The 19,246-nt window shown below is 41.0% G+C and overlaps 1 protein-coding gene across 4 annotated transcripts in view; it reads left to right on the plus strand.

Annotated features, from left to right (window-relative positions):
• LOC148022746 (PH, RCC1 and FYVE domains-containing protein 1-like) overlaps positions 1-18,706 on the plus strand; it is a 77,328-nt gene extending 58,622 nt beyond the window's left edge. For 3 of the 4 annotated variants that reach the window (XM_087695659.1, XM_087695660.1, XM_087695661.1), the window contains 3 exons: positions 7,134-7,280; positions 7,654-8,111; positions 17,342-18,706. In XM_087695659.1, coding sequence (XP_087551785.1) covers positions 7,134-7,280; positions 7,654-8,111; positions 17,342-17,489 — 753 coding nt within the window. In that variant the 3' untranslated portion in view covers positions 17,490-18,706. The remainder of the gene's footprint in view (positions 1-7,133; positions 7,281-7,653; positions 8,112-17,341) is intronic. The other variant, XM_087695662.1, reaches the window with a different exon arrangement.
• The last annotated feature ends 540 nt before the right edge of the window (positions 18,707-19,246 follow it).

Here is a 19,246-nt window from a genome sequence, read left to right on the forward strand (position 1 = left end):
ATGGATAGAATCTTTAGCTAAAGGTTGCTGAATGGCTGGCTATTCATACTGAAACTTGACCTTTTTCTTGTCAAGGTCACCATGTGTAACATTTTTCAGCAACTTTGTCTCATTAAATACTATGTCTCGGCTACATACTATCTTTCTATCCCAAGGAATCCAAACTCTATATCCCATCTCTCCCTCATCTCCATATCCCATGAAGATGCCCTTGATGGATTTCATGTCTAGTTTAGTCCTCTGATTTACATGAATGTGCACAAAAGCATTACAACCAAAGACACGCAAATGATCGTATGAAGCAGGTTTGCCAGACCAAACCTCTTCAGGAATGCTATTTTCCAATGTGCGATTGGGAGAGTGATTGCACACATGAATTGCAGTTTTAAGAGCCTCTCCCTAAGACTGTTGCGGGAGATTAGCTGTGGACAGCATGTATCTGACTTTCTCACAAAGAGTGCGAGTATATCTTTCAGCCACGCCATTTGACGTAGGGTTGTAAGGGGCTGTTAAGTGCCTCTTAATGCCATGCATCTCACAAAATCTTTTAAAGTCATTGGAGATATACTCGCCTCCATTATTTATTTTTATAGCTTTTAACTTAAGCCCTTTCTGTGTGGTAACAAACTCATGAAACCTTTTAAAAGCATCAAACACTTCCTTTTTGCTCTTTATTACATACACCTATGACTTTCTATTGAAATCATCAATAAAAGTGACAAAGTACCGTGCATCCCCATGTGAATTAATAGGCGTAGTGCAGACATTTGAATGTACTAAGTCAAGAGCATTGGACTTCTTAACAACACCAGAGTAATAAGGAGACTTCACATGTTTTTTACATATGCAATCATTACAAAAGTCGAGATCAAAGCCTTTTACATTAAATCTCCTTGAAGAGAAGAGAACCCGAAGGCCTTTTTGGCTCATATGACCAAGTCTTTTGTGCCAAAGTTCCATCTGTGAATGAACTTTAGCCACAGCCAAAAACTTGCTAGAGGTAATGCTTTACAATGCATAATACCAAGTCCTCTTTTTGTTGCCTTTAACAATTAGCATAGAGCCCTTGTGGACCTTCCAAGATCCACCACCAAAGGTAGTAAAATACCCTCTTGCATCAAGCTGCCCAACTGATAGTTGACTTTTCTTTATGCCAGGTACATATTTGACATTATGCAAAATTAGCTCTTGACCATTTTCAAGGGCCAAGTGAATGGTACCTACACCCTCTATTTCACATGCATAATTGTTGCCCAAGTAAACCTTGCCTAGGCAACCTGAAGTGTATTCAGAAAATGACTCCAAAGAGGGAGTGACATGAAAAGAGACACTGCTGTTCACTATCTACGATTGAGACAGCCCATTATGAGCTAAAAGTAAGGCATCAATCACCTCCTTTTTAGTGATGTGCATATCACCTACTGCTGCCATAATATCTGCATCATTACATGAGGCTGCAACAAGTATCTCTCCAGTGTCAGAGAGCTCTTCAATAACCACACTAGATGCAACATTTGCCTTGGCAGCTTCTTTTAAGGGAGAGTTGTCATAATCTTTCTTGTCATCATTCTTTTTCTTTCCTTGTTATTTCTTTCTTTCTTGCTCTTTCTTGTAGTAGCGACAATCGGGCTTTTTATGCCCTTTACGTCCACATTGATAGTAGGTGATATCCTACTGTTTGCCCTTGCTTTTACTCCTGCTTTTTGCCTTTATTTCTTACATTACCCCTCTTTTCTGACCTGCCTCTAAGATGATAAGTTGAACCACTGCTTTCTCCATTGGGCTTTCTTCTAATCTCCTCGTTGAGAATAGAGCCTCTAACACCATCGAAGGTTAAAGCAGGGTTGTTGCTCAATGAAACAACCAAAGACTCCTAGCTATCAGGCAAAGTCATCAACAAGAAAATGGCCTTCAATTTATCATTGAAGGGTCCTGTAACTGGCTCAAAATCCTTGTGAAAGCACTCAAATGCTTCGGTGCTGGCTTAGACTCATCCAACTCCATGTTTACAAGATTGCGCATAAGATGAACTTGATTTACTGGAATTGTATTTTCATAAGTATCCATCAACTTTTTCCATATGGCATAAGCTGTATCAAGACGCTTAATGTTCGTAAGTACATCATCAGATACAACCATTTTAATGTATGCAATGGCCTTGTTGTTGAGTCTAGCCCAATCCTCATCTATCATAGCTGCAGGCTTGACTTCCAAAAGAGCATCATCACAATCCTCAAGAAACAAAATGCCTTGCATCTTGTCCTTCCACAAGTCGAAACCAATGCCATCAAATCTCTTGATTTCAAGAAGGGATTTAGTGTCGTTGCCGCTTGAAGCATTTGCAGCCATTGTTCAACAATGTACCCAAAAAAAAAAACTGCAATTTATAACAGCAAACAATGAGCTGAATGTCCAATTAATATCAGCCCAAATTTTCAGTCAATGAGTGCAAGGTTTAATCCAAGTACATATACAGCAGTAGAACTGATGACTTTCAGTAGTATAACTGAAATCTCAGCACATACTCAAAGCATACATCACTGCCAGGTGACTTCCACTTCAGTAGTATCACCAAAAGTACATCTGTAATAATCCCAGATCTGCAAATAATCACTAAGACCGCTGCAAAATGACTATTCACAATACATCAACTCAATGGAAGCTACCCAACATATGTACTGCATACATATGTCACCAAGTATTTCTGATACGTAGAAGAAACCAAGATTCTCTGCAATTTCTTCAATATTTCACAAGTGGGAATGAATCTCACTGCTTACAACTCCAAGATTGCATCAGCAATGTTTCCAATGTACATTTCAGACATCATTTTTGCCAAAATTCTCAAATTTCAGCAAAACCCCCAAAATTGTATTGACAAATCTGAACCGATTGCATCAATAAATAAACCTGAGACCATAAAATGGGCAAAATTGGCACAGTTTGCGAAAATCTTGCAAAAGCCCAAAAAATTCTTGGGTCAAATGTGCACGAATGTCAACAAATTTGACTCTGCTAAGCAAAATTTCATTGATATGAGAAAAGCCCCAAAATTTTTGGAACCAATGTGAATAATTTTTGCAATTTTCTGGTGAAATTGTCCTGTTATGTATAACCAGCATCAAATATGGGAAAACCCCAAATTTCACCGGGCGTAAAAATGCACCAGTCTGAAGACCGTGCTTGCGCACGCGAACTAGGGCTTAGAATAAGCCACTTCACAATAAAACTTTGAAAAGTTATCTGTTGGTTGTCACTTGACACATGATGTCGTTGACTGTGGCTGTCCCTATCGTGTTTCCGTCACATTAGAACTGGTCACCTGTTTGGTGCCCACTGGTGTTGTGGTCGACTGCTCGCTGGTCTCGTTGGACGCTAGTCTCGCTAGACACTGGTCGTCTCGTTGGATGCTGGTCTCGCTGGTCTCCGTGGTCGAGTGCTCGCTGGTCGCTTCTTTTACTTCTCAACTCTGTTTGCTGCACTCTGTCCTGGTCTACCACACGTGTCAAGTGCTGTTTGTAGACTGGTATCAATGTTGCGACTTGACACTCTTGGGAAGCGCGAACGCTGTAACTTTGCTCTGATACCAGTTTGTTGAGTTGGAGTGCTCACCAGAATGCTAGCTTGGAATGAGCAGAGATAGAGTTGAGAGCTAAGAGAATCGAGTAAGAGAGTGTATTAGTGTGTTGCACAGTACACAAAGAATAAAAATGTATTTATATGTTAGGGTACAAGTAAAGGGTGTGTTCACACTCGTAAGTTTATACACGTGGAATAAATGGAAGTTTACACCCAAAGGGGCTTTACACCCAACACTTGTTTGTCTCAGATTGAGGCTCAGAGGCAAGAGATGACTACAAGACACATGATTGCTAACATCTCCTCTTAGATCTTAGATGTGGTGAAAGGCCAAAGGAGAGGCAGATTTGAGGGTGGTAGGAAGAGTGCCAACGTTGATGAAGTCTGTCAATGAAGAAAGCCAACCAAGGAGCAAGACCCCCTCTCCATATAAAAATTCGATCAAACAGAAGGCCACCAAAGGGCAAGAGAAATGGAGAGGCCTTGAATGGATCACTCTTGCAAAGTCTAGTTGGAGAGGGGTAAGCCAAGTCTCTAACCCAACTAGGGGACGATAGTGAGGAACTGTTGAAGGTGCCATAAGATGCATAGAAACAAGGAATAAGAACCAAAGGACAGGGGATGGTGGTGTGATGTTGAAGAAAAGAGGTTGCCGCATAAAGAAAAGACCCAAAGTAGAGTGGAAATCTTGAAGGAACTTCTCACGAATATTGTCCCCCTTTGAAAGGGATGGGAGGTACAAGGGAACCACTAGAGGAGATGGTGGAGGATGGGATGGAACGGGTGCATCAATAGAAAGCTGCCTCGAAGGGCCTTGCACAATGGAAGGAGAATGGAGCATATATAACCTCCTCTCTTGCCAACTTGTCACAATTTACAAAAGTGGCTCCTATAAAAGTTTCATCAACAAAGACAGCTTGCTCAGTGAAGTCAACATGGGTCTCGAGTCTAGGAAGGCCATAAACTGAGAGAAGAGAGAAGCCCAAATCCAGAACATGTAGGGTTGCAGAAATGGAGCTCCATGGATGGTCAAACAATAGAGGCAAGGTGCCAACACCACGAATCGGCATCGAAGAGATGTCATCAACAATGATGATACCCTCTAACGGATGGAGATCTTGCAACAAATCACCTCCACGAGTCGTAACCACAGTCAATGAGCTAGGGCTGCTTGGAAGATGAGACAATTGAAGAAGCCACCTCCACTTGATAAATGTGTAGAAACATGGACTTAGTAGACAAAGGCTTTGATGTAGATTCACCCTTCACTCCTTGATGAAGGTGATGATATTTCCTCTAGCACTTCTCCTTAGAGTGTGAGATCCTCCCACAATGAGGACACGTGGGATATCCTCTACGCTTACCCACAAAATTTGTATTAGAGTCGAAAGATGACTCCAACTTCTTCCTCTTACTTTTCCTTTGCTGGTCATGTGCTTGTATATAAAAGCCACAAAAGCACGGTCACACACATGGGCTTGGCAAGAATCTGTCTCATTGTGATGCGCATCTTGCCCAAGCACCAGGGGGACTAGCTCCTTCCAAGTGAGTCTCCTGGCTACGAGAAGTGAGAAGACTAGTGTGTCATATGTTGGTGATGGAAGATGTGAGAGAAGTGTCACAGCAAGGCCCTTTGAAGAAATGTTTGTAGCAAGGGATGCAAGCTCATCCCAAAGCTCCTCCATCTTGTGGATGTGATTCCTCATCGTACATGATTCTGCGAAGAAAGCTATTGTCTCTTCAACTCAAGAGATAAGCAATGCCCAAAAGTTTGGACCCGGCATAGAGATGCCAATCTCTACCAAACCTTTACGATGGTGCAGATACGTTCAACATGCATGAGTTTAGAATTAGTATAACTCGAAAAGAGAAAAGAGCAGACTCTAGCATTCAACCGATTCCATAAAGTTGCTGAATCTGCGGTCACACCAGCATGAGAATCCACGGTAGGTCGTGGGTATGGGGACTATGACAAAATCCCAAAGGTCAAAATCATTGAGGTGGCACCCCATATGGCATGACAATAGAGGGTAGTTCAGCACATCTAGCTTGTCGGATGCGGGGGGAGAGGGTAGGATTGGCACCTACTCAAGAGATGCCGTCAATGCCAATAGGGGACTAGAATCTTCGGAAGAATATAGCGGGAAAGAGAGATAGGATGGTGGTTGGTCCGAATCATCCTGAACCAAACAATCCCCCAAAGCATACATGTCAGCCATAGATGTCCTTCAATAAACTACCTGCAAGAAAACAAAGAAAGATGCTGCCATTGGAATGAAAATGGCCAATAAGAGGTGTCCTTAGGATTGGGGTCTGTCAAGCCACGGGAAAGAAGAAGACTGACTTAGGCAAGGTAGATAGGGAGTATCTGATGCTGAAAAGAACACACAATGCTGGGCAAAGAGGTGGAGCAGTAAATGCATATGAAAAAGGTCTTCAACTTGTAAATGCAGCCAATCTAGGGGCTGGTAATGTACCAGAAGTGCCTGGAGATGCAATGCTTGCATTAAACGCAGATCCCTGTGCCCAGTAGAGAAAAGCTGCCGCTCAGCTGAGAGGAGGCTGCCTGGATACCCAAAACGCAGATCAGAGACAGCTACGTGCTCTGAAACGCAGGCCTGTACCTACAGAAATGGTACCACCCAGCTTGTAGAATGACCACCTAGCCTATCTGGAGCCTCCAGGGTGCAGGATTAGTACTGCCAAGCCTGAATGATGGCCACCCCAGTCAAATCACAAATTTGTCCTTGGTAAACGCAGCCTGAAGGGCTGGAATAGGCAACCCTGTTTGATGACAAACACAATGGCTGCAAGCCTTTATAAGATTACGTTAGTGTCCTGGGATTTTTTAACATGCTTTATGTAGCAAGCATGACCATGCTGATGCACTGCAACAGTAGGTATTCTTTACTTATTTGGCATATCTTTCTTGAGTTCAGGTCTATAAATTGAATTTGGCCTTTTCAGAGGTAACCTGATGTGCATGGGAATATGTGGTGCTTACAAGACATTCTATGTGATTACACATGTTATGCAAGTTCTAATAGCACTACAATCCAATGTGACCAAATCTTTCATGCCAAAATCTGCTTGGTGGCTGTTAGAGCACTAAGCTTATACAAGTTGTTCCTCCTTTCTCCTTTTGCCAACAAGCTTGTCACTAGTGAAGGTCCCAACAACTACATTTTGAAGGACTACTTCAACACTTCACAGCCAATCTCTTCAAACTTTCTAGTGTCTCCATGGCGTAAACATTCATCATACTACATTGGTATCTTGAAATTTTAACATACTTTATATAACAGGCATGTCCATGCTCATGCGCTGCAACAGTAGGTATCCTGCAGTTACTTGGTACAGCTTTCTTGAGTTTAGCTCGATAATTTGCAAAGATAATATGATGTGCACAGGAGTACATGGTGCGTGAAAGACCTCTGTGATTACAGATGGTATGCTCTGAGTTCTAACTCTCAAAATTTGTAGTGAAAGTTCTCTTTCCTTGTAAGGTAATGAATGACTACACCATGTGACAATATTGAATTTTTTTTGAGCAGGTGCGGACTCTTAAACAATGTTGTCAACGTCAGGAAACTGAACTGCAGAATGCTATGAAAGAAATTCAGGAAGGGAGATTGGTTGCAAAAGAAGAAGCTGCCAAATCCAGAGCTGCAAAAGAAGTCATTAAGTCTTTAACTCTACAGGTGTACCTCATCTTCAAGAAACTTCAGTTGTGTTTGTGCAGTTCACATAGATGCCAATGAGAAGCTACTGTAGACCTGATGTTACTTAAGTTATTCTGGTTTTTTTTTTCTTCACAATGTCCTTTTGTTTTCTAGACTCTTGTTCTTTCAAAATGGGGCTTCTTTTGAAAATTATCATTCTGGAATTTGTTAGATGCTCCAAGAATGATCTAAACAAAGTTTGTTTTGGTCTGTCATTAGGATGTATACATGTAATCAGAACTTAAGTAAGTGCAGGCTTAATGAGTGGTCTTTAACCTCCCGAAAACATCAATGTACATGTAGCATGAGGTTTAAGACTTGTATCTGATTGTGTACATTGTTATTGGTGCAGTTAAAAGACATGACATCTAAAATACCTACCAGGAGGGTGGATGAGAAAGGACCTAGCAAGAATTTGAACGACAAAGAGACTGATGCATCTCCATCAGCACCCTCTACTCATGTAGGAGGTCCCAGTCCACCATCAACAACATCAAGGTTCACAGGATTATCAGGAAAGGGAGCTAATGTGCTTGACTTGCAAGGTGTCTTCGATTCGAGTGTTCGGATAGCCCGAGATATGGAGTTTCATGGTGCCAAGAGTCCTTATCTTCCTCATCAAAGCATGGTGCATGGCCTGATGACTCCACCTTGCCGGAAAGAGGATCCAGTACACCTTACAAATGCTTTAGAAACACCTAATGGTGGCCATCAAGAGACTGAATGGGTGGAGCAAGATCAGCCTGGGGTTTACATCACATTTATGGCTCTACCTGGTGGTGGCAAAGACTTGAAGCGTGTACGTTTCAGGTTTGTGAAGCTCTCCTAACTCTTCTGTATGTATGCAACTTAGAGATCCAGATTCAACTAAATAAGATTCTAACAACCTTTAAATCTCTAAGCTCTTAATCTCATCCATGAATACATCCATGCATAAACACAATTTGCTCTCTTCATGTACGCCTTCCATTTCAACAACCGTCCGATTCCTTCTTTCAACAGCTCCCTTGGGGGAGAGACCAGGAAGTTGGTCAATTGATATTGGATGCCATTTTGTGTACAAACAGTCCTGAAGTCTCTGTAACAAATTCATTTGCATACCCCAGAAAATCTTCTAAACATTCATCATGTTTGTGTTGTTGAACGTCAGACATTCATAAAATGTGGGGAAAAACCCAGAACATCCATTGTCTGCAAATCTTTTTGAAACCCCTCTTAGAAATCGCTTCGTCACTACCTTAGTAAATGTTCTGAACATTGTTGCTCTGCCTGAATAAATTTACAATGAATGGGCCTGATTATCCATATGAACCAGGTCAAAGAAGTTGGAACTTCAGCATGTTATCAAACAAAGACTTTCATAGAGAACATACTTGAGTAGTAGTAGATACGCAAACTTAAATACTTTGCTCTACCTTGAGAATCTACACTCTGTGGGCTGAAATTGTGAATACAGAACTGATCTATAATATTCCTTTCTCTATGGTCAATGGCTTTAGGCAAGCAAGAAAAGTTTGACAGCCCCAAAGAAAAGGAACGTCAGTGACCGAAGCCTTCATTTTCTGCAAAGGTTTGACTGCTGAGTGATCAGTCTTGCGTGGCCAAAGACTGAGTTTACAGAAGATCATACAATGCTAGAATCTTGAACTTCCAAGGACTGCATCCTAACATTTTCTAAATGAGGCACAAGGAACTCAACAGCATATACGTTCTTGCAGATTGGAAATAACAGAAAGAAGATCCATATGAGATTTAAAAGAATAAAGAACATCCTTGAAGATGACATCAACTCATGAGTATCTTTCGTTTTCTCAATTCCATTGAATACGCAGACTGCATAGTCTATCAGCTGTCACAATGACCTTGCAGAGAGGCTTGGTTGGAAACTCCCTTTGATTTAATTGGTATGAAGTGGCTTCACTGTCCACCATATGTTTATCTAGCTAAGTGGCTCTCAAAATCAAAAATTTGAAGGGGTTTGGACCAAGTATTGAATCTCTTATATCATCTAAGATTAGCAAGCCACTAGAGGAAATTTTGAATCTTTCAGTAGCAGAGACAGACTCTGTGTTCTTCTTGAGCCAGGACTTTGAAGCTTTTCTCAATTATACTTGAAGCAATAAGAATTTAGGAGGCCCATATCCTTGCTTTAATATTAGTGGCAAGTCAAATCTTCATATGTTAGATTTGCCCTTGGATGGTGCAGCTGAGAGGAAGTAGCATCTTTCAGTAGCAGAGACAGATTCTGTGTTCTTCTTGAGCCAGGACTTTGAAGCTTTGATCAATTATACTTGAAGCAATTAGAATTTAGGAGGTCTGTATCCTTGCTTTAATAATAGTGGCAAGTCAAATCTTCATATGTTAGCTTTGCCTTTGGATGGTGAAGCTTAGAGGAAGTAGAATCTGTAACTTGTGGGATGATCCATAGTCTTCTTGTTTGCAAAAATACCTTTGTAGCAGTCTTTAATTTCTTGCCAGTCCAGAGACTTTGAGCCCACCAGTTTTTCAAAGCAGGCAGCAATAACTGCATAGGTATTGCAGTAAAAGAGAAACGCAGTAATATTATGGAAGCCAGGCAAATGCCTTCTAATGGCTGGATTATCAAAGTGGACCCTACAATTGTGTTCTGTTCTTGAGAGAGAGGGGGAGCTTTCTCCCATCTTGCTGAAAATGGAGTCTGCATTTTCTATCTTAACCTCATCAAATTGAGAGCTCTAGCAGCAGTCATGTTGGCTCAAAGTGCTATATGAAAGATTTTAGCCTCCCATAAAGCATGGATGATGAAAACTAGTATATAATCTTACTTTGCCAAGAGTTAGGGTGGAAAATCAATATCAAAGGAATTAGCCTCCGTGAAATCCAACTTATTTGTCCCAAAGGTGATGGCCTAGTGGTTTGCACTTGGCCTTATAATTGTAAGGTTGTGGCTTCAAGTCTCATTGGGTGCATCACACGGTTGTACAAACTATGCTCACATGGTGTGCTTATGTAAATCTGCTGTCCGGGCTCTCACTCCCTGAAACACTTGGTTGGTCCTCCTCCTTGGTAAGGTCACTAAGAGGGTTTCAATGCAATCAAGCTTGTTCATTCGGCTTGCCAACTATCTTGAGCTAACCTGTTTGCACATAGGAAAAGGGGGTTTGGAGGTGGTGTCCTATCTTGGAAAAAAAGACTTATTTCTAAGGTTTTCAGCCTAGAAATTGTTAGAATCCTTGGACTTCTAACCATGCGGCTAAATAAGGTTTAGTCCTTGTGATGAATAATCGAACATTTTCAGCATTTTTGACTTTGATTTATCATCAAGAGTCCACAAGCAACCCTCTTTAGTATTCTAATCTCAATGCTCTTTGCTTTTCTATTCTTAAGGTTTCTTGTTACTGTCAGAAGTGGGTGCAAGGATGGAAGTGTGTAAATATGTTGTTATAGATTGCGTAACACAAGAGAGAGGAGAAAGAGAAACACTATGAAGAAAAGAATGTTGCATAAAGAACTTAGAAGAAAGAGATGCTCAGGAAATGGAATCCATATACCAAGACATGAGACAGTACAGAAACAACATGAGTCACTAGTTGTGTGGGCATTGGCATTGGCTCCGTTTCTCCAATGGAACATTTCTAGGTGCATGTTGAATGAATCACTGGAAGAGAAGAGCCACCAGCCTATGAATAGGCCAAAATTATGATTAGGTCAGTGGTCAACATAAATGATACTAGTTGGCGATAAATTAGACACCCAAAAATTGAGCTGACCATATCACATATAAAATAAAATACCCAACCCACTAGAACATGCACAGACTCACACATGAACCGACTAATCCACTCTTTTACTTTGAGGAATTGAGACAAGTCTTATTCATGTAGCCCTTAGGCTGCATGTAATGCATTTCCTTGACCTTGAACCTCAAGCTTATTTGGAGGCAAAAGATGCGACTTAAATTCCCATTCAAAACTTGAATACGTGGGTCATTATCTAATCAAGTTTCAATGTCAGAGGCATGGGAGAGAGAAGTTCCAAAAATAGATCACTTGTTCGTCACCAACATGGTTGGATATCATGCCATTTTCCAAGCTTCATTTGACATCTTGTCTTGTCATGGTGTTAGTTCTAGCAGCTCTTCCCAAGTTAAAGCCACGAGGCATGCATCCCAATAGATCAAGGGATGTGTGTGAATGGGGTCACTATCTAATCAAGTTTCAATGTCAGAGGCATGGGAGAGAGAAGTTCCAAAAATAGATCACTTGTTCGTCACCAACATGGTTGGACATCATGCCATTTTCCAAGCTTCATTTGACATCTTGTCTTGTCATGGTGTTAGTTCTAGCAGCTCTTCCCAAGTTAAAGCCATGAGGCATGCATCCCAATAGATCAAGGGATGTGTGTGAATGGGGTTTTTGTTTTGCTATTTTATCCATAGTGTGGCATCAGTGGATTTTGAGTTTATTAGGCACCATCTTCAACTTCTACCCGACAACTACCTAGTTCCAACATCATGTGTAGTTGGTTTCACAAGCATCGACAAGTTTACTGTGAGGGGATGTCACGTACATCTTGTTTCAAGTATGATGGGAACATTTTTGGAGTACAAAGATGACCAATCAATCGCCAATAGCACAAAGTCTATTTGTGTATTTTTCTATTATGTGCTTGCAAGTTTCACAAGTCAAAATGTGTAAAATATGTTAAGTCATGTAAATACAAAGGCAATGTGCACAACTCAACATGGCTTTGGTCAAGACTTGGAAGTATCTTAGCCTACTTAAATCATTTGGATAAGTAAAAATGTAGGGATTGTGTCATGAGGACATGTATTTTTAAAATCTCACTTAACATGTGGATTAATTTTTAATCAGATGATTAAGTAACTATTACACATGTGAGGTGGAATTGGGGTTAAAGTAAAATTTCGAGCCCAAGAATTGAAGAAATCATGGGATGCCAAACACAAAAGTTGCTATAACTTATGTTGCACAGGTCCTTGGTGATATCTAGTGCCAGTTGCTGGCCTAGGTCATTCATTACATTGTTGGCGGGTCTTCTTTGCTCATCCCATTACATATATTGTTGGTGGATAAAACTAGCATTGTTCCATATCTCCCTTAACATGTGGATTAATTTTTAAAACCTCACTTAACATGTGGATTAATTTTTAATTAGATGATTAAGTAACTGTTACACATGTGAGGTGCAAATGGGGTTAAAGTAAATTTACGAGCCCGAGAACTGAAGAAATCACGGGATGTCAAACGCAAAAGTTGCTATAAGTTATGCCGCACATGTCCTTGGTCGTATCTAGTGCCAGTTGTTGGCCTAGGTCATTCATTACATTGTTGGCGGGTCTTCTTTGCTCATCCCATTACATATATTGTTGGTGGATAAAAGTAGCCTTGTTCCATATCTCCCTCTTTGCAGTATATCACATGTTTCGCAAAGTATTTTGTGCAACCTATCAATAGATTGAATTAAGAGCTTTGGCATGCTATTGTGCGGCAAGAGGAGGAGCAAATGCAGCAGCTGTCTCATGAGACTCTTGCCAAGTACAATGACGAAATTAAGTAGTAGTTCCTTCTTTGTGTGTTGGTATGTGTAGCGTGAGATTGGAAACTGGTCTATGTGGGAACTTTAGAAGAAGACTAGCCACATATGTAGTGTTTTCATCTTGTAACGTTGGATTAAGCTGTGCAATTGGCTCATTTATCGTTTGACTCTAGTCTACTCAAATTAACTCTCAGAAAATTTGGGCACATTGTATGTCAAAAGGTTAAGTTTCATTGCTAAAGGGCACCAAACTTGTTGCCCCATTATCCAATTTTGAATAGACCATGATAGAGAATTGTTGTGGATTTTATCTTTGAGCTTCCTAAGATACATACGAGTAACAATGGGATTTTGGGAATGTTATATGTGGGTTTAGTAAGAAGACCGATCTTATTCTAGTGCTAGAGAATATAAAAGTGGGTCATAGTGGTAAGGTGGCTCATACAGTAATATAAATCATTTTTGAAAAATACCTCTTAAAATGCATATCTTATGTACCTTTATGGCACCATGGCATGCCTTAGTCTATCGTCAATTAGAAATATTCTTGTATGATGAGGTTATTTTTGTGTTTCAGAGGAAATAATGATTCTATTAATAAATCTAGGACAAAGTTTTTTAAGGCAAAATACAAGAATAGCCCTATAAGGGACTTCCGAAACCAAAAGTATACGACAAAGGGAAAGTCTATTACAAGGCCTAAGTGAATAACTGATTAGGAGGATATCTCAGAAGTGGTGCAGCAATGGAAGCATAAACAACATGCTGAAATAAACTGTTGAAACACAAGACAAGAGAAAGAATGAATGAATGAGCACAAATACAGATGAGAACTCAGATGTATGCTCGGGAAACGGAATCCATATCGAACACGATTCAGCAGCACACAACAGTGAGTCACTGGCTGTGTGGGCACCTTGGCACTGGCTCCTCTCTCCCCAGAAGAATCCACAAATGATGGCTGAAGTATATCAGAGAAGGAGGAGCCCTAGCAATATGTAGGCATAAAATGGGGGGAGCAATAAATGCAGTCGGTCAACATTTAATGCTGGTCGGCCAGCATTAAATGCTCCCCTGCCCTAGACATCACTCTAGAAAATGCCAGATAAATACTACATAAAATGTTGTAGCCTCTGCAGCACAAACTCACACCTGAGCTGACTAATTTGCTAACACACTCTCTTAAATCAAGGGTGATCTGATACAATACAATAGTACAATGATAGGGAATCGTGAACTATACAACATAGAACCACTAGAAGAACCATGGATATCCAAGCAGTGAGTGGCCAACCCACCACCAAGATGCCTCAGAGAGACATCGATGTTGAGCATAACATCACCACCTGAAAATAGAGAAGAATCATAGCAGCTCTCTGTGTTATGTCACCTATGTCACTCAGGACATACAAGACCAATGTGCCAAACATGTCTCTGAACATGTGACCATGGAATCCCCGCCTTCGGCCAAAACTGCCAAAATGTCTCCTCATGGGAGCTCTAGACGAAAGCCTCCCGCTCTCTGTCAAGTAACCAACCCATCATGAACTTGGATGTCAATCATGAACGTGGATGTCAATCCCAGCTCCAGGATTTGTCCCTGCCAGACTTCGGTCGATACATCAGGGATGTCCCTCGCTGAATCTTGTGCATCTATATAGACATATAGATGAGGCATGGTTGCCCCATCTCACCACCCTCTCACACTCCCTCTGTGGCATAGGAGAGTCATGAGGGATGTCCTCATCACCACCACTAGAAAGCAGCTGAGGAAGGGGCCACTAAGCCCTTCCCACAATCTGAAGATGAGGATCCCTTCTGTGCCTTGGACTTTGCCTTGGCTGGAGGATCGGAATCGGAATCGGAATCTGAGGCAGATGATGACTCATCGGAGGAGTCCACATTCCGCTTTGTTTTCTTCTCCTTTTTCTTCTTGGAAGCCACTAACTCTTTGCAGTTCTTCCTTAAATGATCCTTTTTGTCACAGTGGTAACATTGGGCCTTCAACTTCATCTTCGAACCCCTCTCTGAAGCTACAAGAGTCTCACCTAAACCTCCATAATGTGACAGAAGCCTCCCCTGTAGTCGCAAAGTAGCCTCATGCTCAAGTAGCATGGAGGACATATGAAGAAAACTAACAGGAGTCGTAGATGTCTACGCCCGTAAAGCATTCGCCACTCCACCAAACTCCCAAGGAAGTTTGTAGAGTACCGTACCAACAAGATGGCCTCTAATAGGGCAGACTGCATAGTGCGAAGCTGGTCCTGGAGTTGGGTAACATGAAGTAGAAAGGATTGAATTGTATGTGTGGATTTAAACTTCAGTTGCTGGAGCTGGCCATAGAGAGTAACGGCCCTCATGGTGGAAGGAGCCTTGTACAACAACTGTAACTTCGGCCATACATTTGAAGCTGTCGTACAGGAGGTGACCGCCGGTAGGACTTCTTTGGAAATACACCGAAGTAATGCCGAATAAGCACGGGCATCATCCGAATCCATGTAAGCACAGCCTCCTCATGGTTGTCTTAATTAAAAGCAGATGGAACAAGAGAAGGTTGTCGAGGACGTGCCATAGCTCCGTTAACCACGTACCATAATCGCTTCTGAATAAACCAAGCCTTCATCACTGCAATCCACGTGTAATAATTAGGTCCATGGAGCTTGTCATCAGTGGATGTGCATGGAAGAGCCATCTGGAGAAGATTTAGAAAAGAAGTAGAGAAAAGAAGGGATTGGGAGAGGGAACAAAGCCAAACCACGAGCACAGATTGCAAAAAGCAAGAGTTCACATGCAATATAACCCAAAATCTGATCAAAGTAAGAACAAAAGTTGCTGTAAAAAGTCAAGAAATCTGTCAAAAACTGTCAAAAACAGCAAAATCGGCCCGATGATGTAAGCGCCCAGCTAGGAGGAGATGTAGAAACACCAAAACGCAGGCTGAAAAGGATGTGCAGGCTGTACGGATGCTGACGTCAGCAAAAAACGCTGGCAAAACTGGTCGCTTGATTGGAGCAGCAGCTGCCTAATCAGCAAGAGGGAAAATAGTCTTGAAATCAGCAATAAAAGACAGCAGAAACAAAATCCTGAAATCTAATACCATGTCAGAAGTGGTGCAGCAATGGAAGCATAAATAACGTGCTGAAATAAACTGCTGAAACACAAGACAAGAGAAAGAATGAATGAATGAACACAAATACAGATGAGAACTCAGATGTATGCTCGGGAAATGGAATCCGTATCGAACACGAGACAGCAGCATACAACAGTGAGTCACTGGTTGTGTGGGCACCCTAGCATCGGCTCCTCTCTCCCTAGAAGAATCCACAAATGATGGCTTAAGTACACCAGAGGAGGAGGAGCCCTAGCAATATATAGGCATGAAATGGGGGGAGCAATAAATGCAGTGGGCCAGCATTAAATGCTCCCCAGCCCTAGACAACACTCCAAAAAATGCCAGATAAATACTACATAAAATGCTGTAGCCTCTACAGCATGGACTCACACATGAGCTGACTAATCTGCTAATAGGATATAATGCTAAACAATGTGTAGGTACTACTTTCAAATTCTGATCTTCTTTTCATCCATAGACTAAATCCACTATTGTACATCTTTTGAAATGCTGTGTTCTAGAGCATAAGGCGAAGTGGGAACAATGTTTGCCATTAGTGGAGTTTTCTCATAACAACATTGTGCATTGGCAAGGCACCATTTTACATGGTGAAAGGGGAGAGGTAGTCCCACCTGTATTTGAGGTGGATGGGTATGTCAAGAATATGGATGAAGCGTATGCGAAAGCAACGTTAGCTCTTCAAAAGACTCGGGCAAACAAAAGTAATTGATATCTTTGAATAGCACAGTTAGAAATCCTTGCCTAGATGGAGTTGGAGACTTTTCTAGATACCAACAATCCAATGATCAAATTGAGGACATGAATACCACATTAAGTAATGGCTGACTGCATGGATAACAGTTGGAGTTAAAAAATGGCTATAACGTTTACATGTTTTCTCTCGCTGATATGAGGACTCAATTCTGTGAGCAAGCAAGTTATTATGGTTCTTTCGTATCCAGCTCATGGAAATGATTGAATGTACCAATGGTGAGGCCCTTAAAACTTGCTAGACAGCACACCCTTTAGAAGATTGTATAACGTATTAACAGCATCTGCATCTCCTGGTAATATTGATACTTCTTTTTAACAATTTCACATTATGTCTGATGGTGTGGGATGAAATAACTGCCCAATTTAACGGTTGTTAGATACAGAAGAAAATACTTGTTCTGATTGATTTGATTGTGAGCTGGTAAGAGACTCTGTGAAATGTCCAAAATTCATATTGCCAAACTTCACTTAAATTTATACTCAAATAAGAATTTTTGTGATTGGTTTGAGTACATTTCACTGCAAGAGCTTGTAAAGGTTGTAGAATTCATATTGCAAACAAAGTTTTTATTTGTTTTTGTAAATTTTTTCTCTGATAAACTGTTTGCATGTGCAGCCGCAAAAAATTCGGTGAAAAGCAAGCGGAGCAGTGGTGGGCTGAGAATCGAGCTCGTGTCTATGATCAATATAATATTCTGGGTTCAAATACCTCAGTTTTGAGTGTAATTGGGGAAACTCCCAGAGCAAATGGCAAGGTTTCCTAAAGAATCACTTTCATCTTCCCATCTATGGCAAGGTCATGCAATTGGAAGTGTTCTGCCAGCAAAGTGTGTCTCAATGTTGTGACAACAAAGCCTGGAACCTTGAACTTTGGCCCAGCAAGGACAAAGGACTAAGTTCTGTGTGGGACTTGAAACAATCAGTCAAGGCTGACCAGTATGATCATCATCAACGGGGCATGCTCAAGCATGCATAACTATGATGGTTATCATTGAGGTTACATACAAGTTTTGGTTACTCATTCATGAAGGTCATGTGGACCACATTGCCATAAATTTTGTATACCATGTTCAGGGGATCATGTCATAACCCCAAGCTTGATGGAAGCTATAAAACTAGAATGGGCTAGTTCACACTTGTAACATAATTTCACGTCGAGTATTTAAGATGCCATGGAGATGGCAGTCTTGTTACTTGTACAATACAAGGTTTATGTGGACCATATTTTTTGTAAGTTACATCTCACCGAGTTACTGAGGTGGAAACAAAGGTTGGCTGTCACACCTTGAGCATGGTTTATGTTTCACCAGGAAACTTAACATCAACCAACTAAAGTGTTCTGAGGGTGCATCCGAATCCTTTCCTACAAAACACCTTTGCTATCCAGCTAGACAAAAGGTTCCCAAAGGCATCTGAGGTTCAAAGAATCAATCCCTCTCTCTCTCACTCACCTGCAAGGTGTACCGCCAGGCAGTCCAAGATGTTTCCATCCATCAAGAGCTTATTGAGCCATGACGTTAATAGCAGTTCTTAGTCTCTTCTACAAAGCATTCTCAATATGGTGTAATCAATTTCCAAAGCTATCAAGTATTTCATGTTACCAGAAACGTTGCAGATTAGGAGTGGATAAGTCATTCAGATTGAGGCTCCATGGCTCCATTAACTTACTGTGCCAAATTCTTTTCTAATTGGTTGATTTTGCGGAGTTTGAGGTTTCGCATGCAGCTTAAAGATTACCTGATGTGAGGTTTTGGGCAAAGAGTCGTATGTGGATGAATTCTCCAAAATGGGAATGCTTGCAAAATCTAGTTTTGTTAGCCCTGCCCACGAGGGCATATATGCTTATACAAAGGTACAAATGGCATGGCGAGTCATGAATATGGAACTTTTTCCTTACTCACATATCCACAAGCTTGTGTTTGCTTCGGAGTCACAAGGTCCTTGTTCGATGTTTTAAGGTATATCCACCACTTGCACCCTCTATATTATATAGATGAAGTGAAGAAAGCCATCAATCTAGTAATATAATTATAGTTATCTACCTTACTAACTATGAATTCAAGAAGAGCATAAATTTAATTCCTTGTATGCAGTTGTCTTTTTGATGTATGTGTGGATATAATGGCTGGTTTTGTTGCTCCATATGTTTTCAATTTAGGGCATAAGGGTCATTGCTATATTACTGGTAATTGTAGGTGATAATTTGTTCGTGATAGTAGGCTTTCTATGTAAGGATGGAAAGGCCATAGCTTTGTGTAAGGATATGTGTCCTTAGTCGTCTTAGGGTCATTGCTATATTGTTGAGTAATTGTAGGTGATAATTTGCTTGTGATAGATAGGCTACATATGTAAGGATGGAAAGGGCATAGCTTTGCGTAAGGATATGCGTCCTTAGTTGTCTTAGGGTCATTGCCATATTATTTGGTAATTGTAGGTGAGAATTTGCTCATGATAGATGGATGGGCTTCATATGTAAGATTACAACACATACTACAAGAATAATAGGGGCTTGATAGGATGG

The sequence above is a fragment of the Lygodium microphyllum genome, chromosome 16 (assembly GCF_053477565.2).
Source record: "Lygodium microphyllum isolate KBCC chromosome 16, Lygodium_microphyllum_v1.1.10, whole genome shotgun sequence".
NCBI classification, from domain to species: domain Eukaryota; kingdom Viridiplantae; phylum Streptophyta; class Polypodiopsida; order Schizaeales; family Lygodiaceae; genus Lygodium; species Lygodium microphyllum.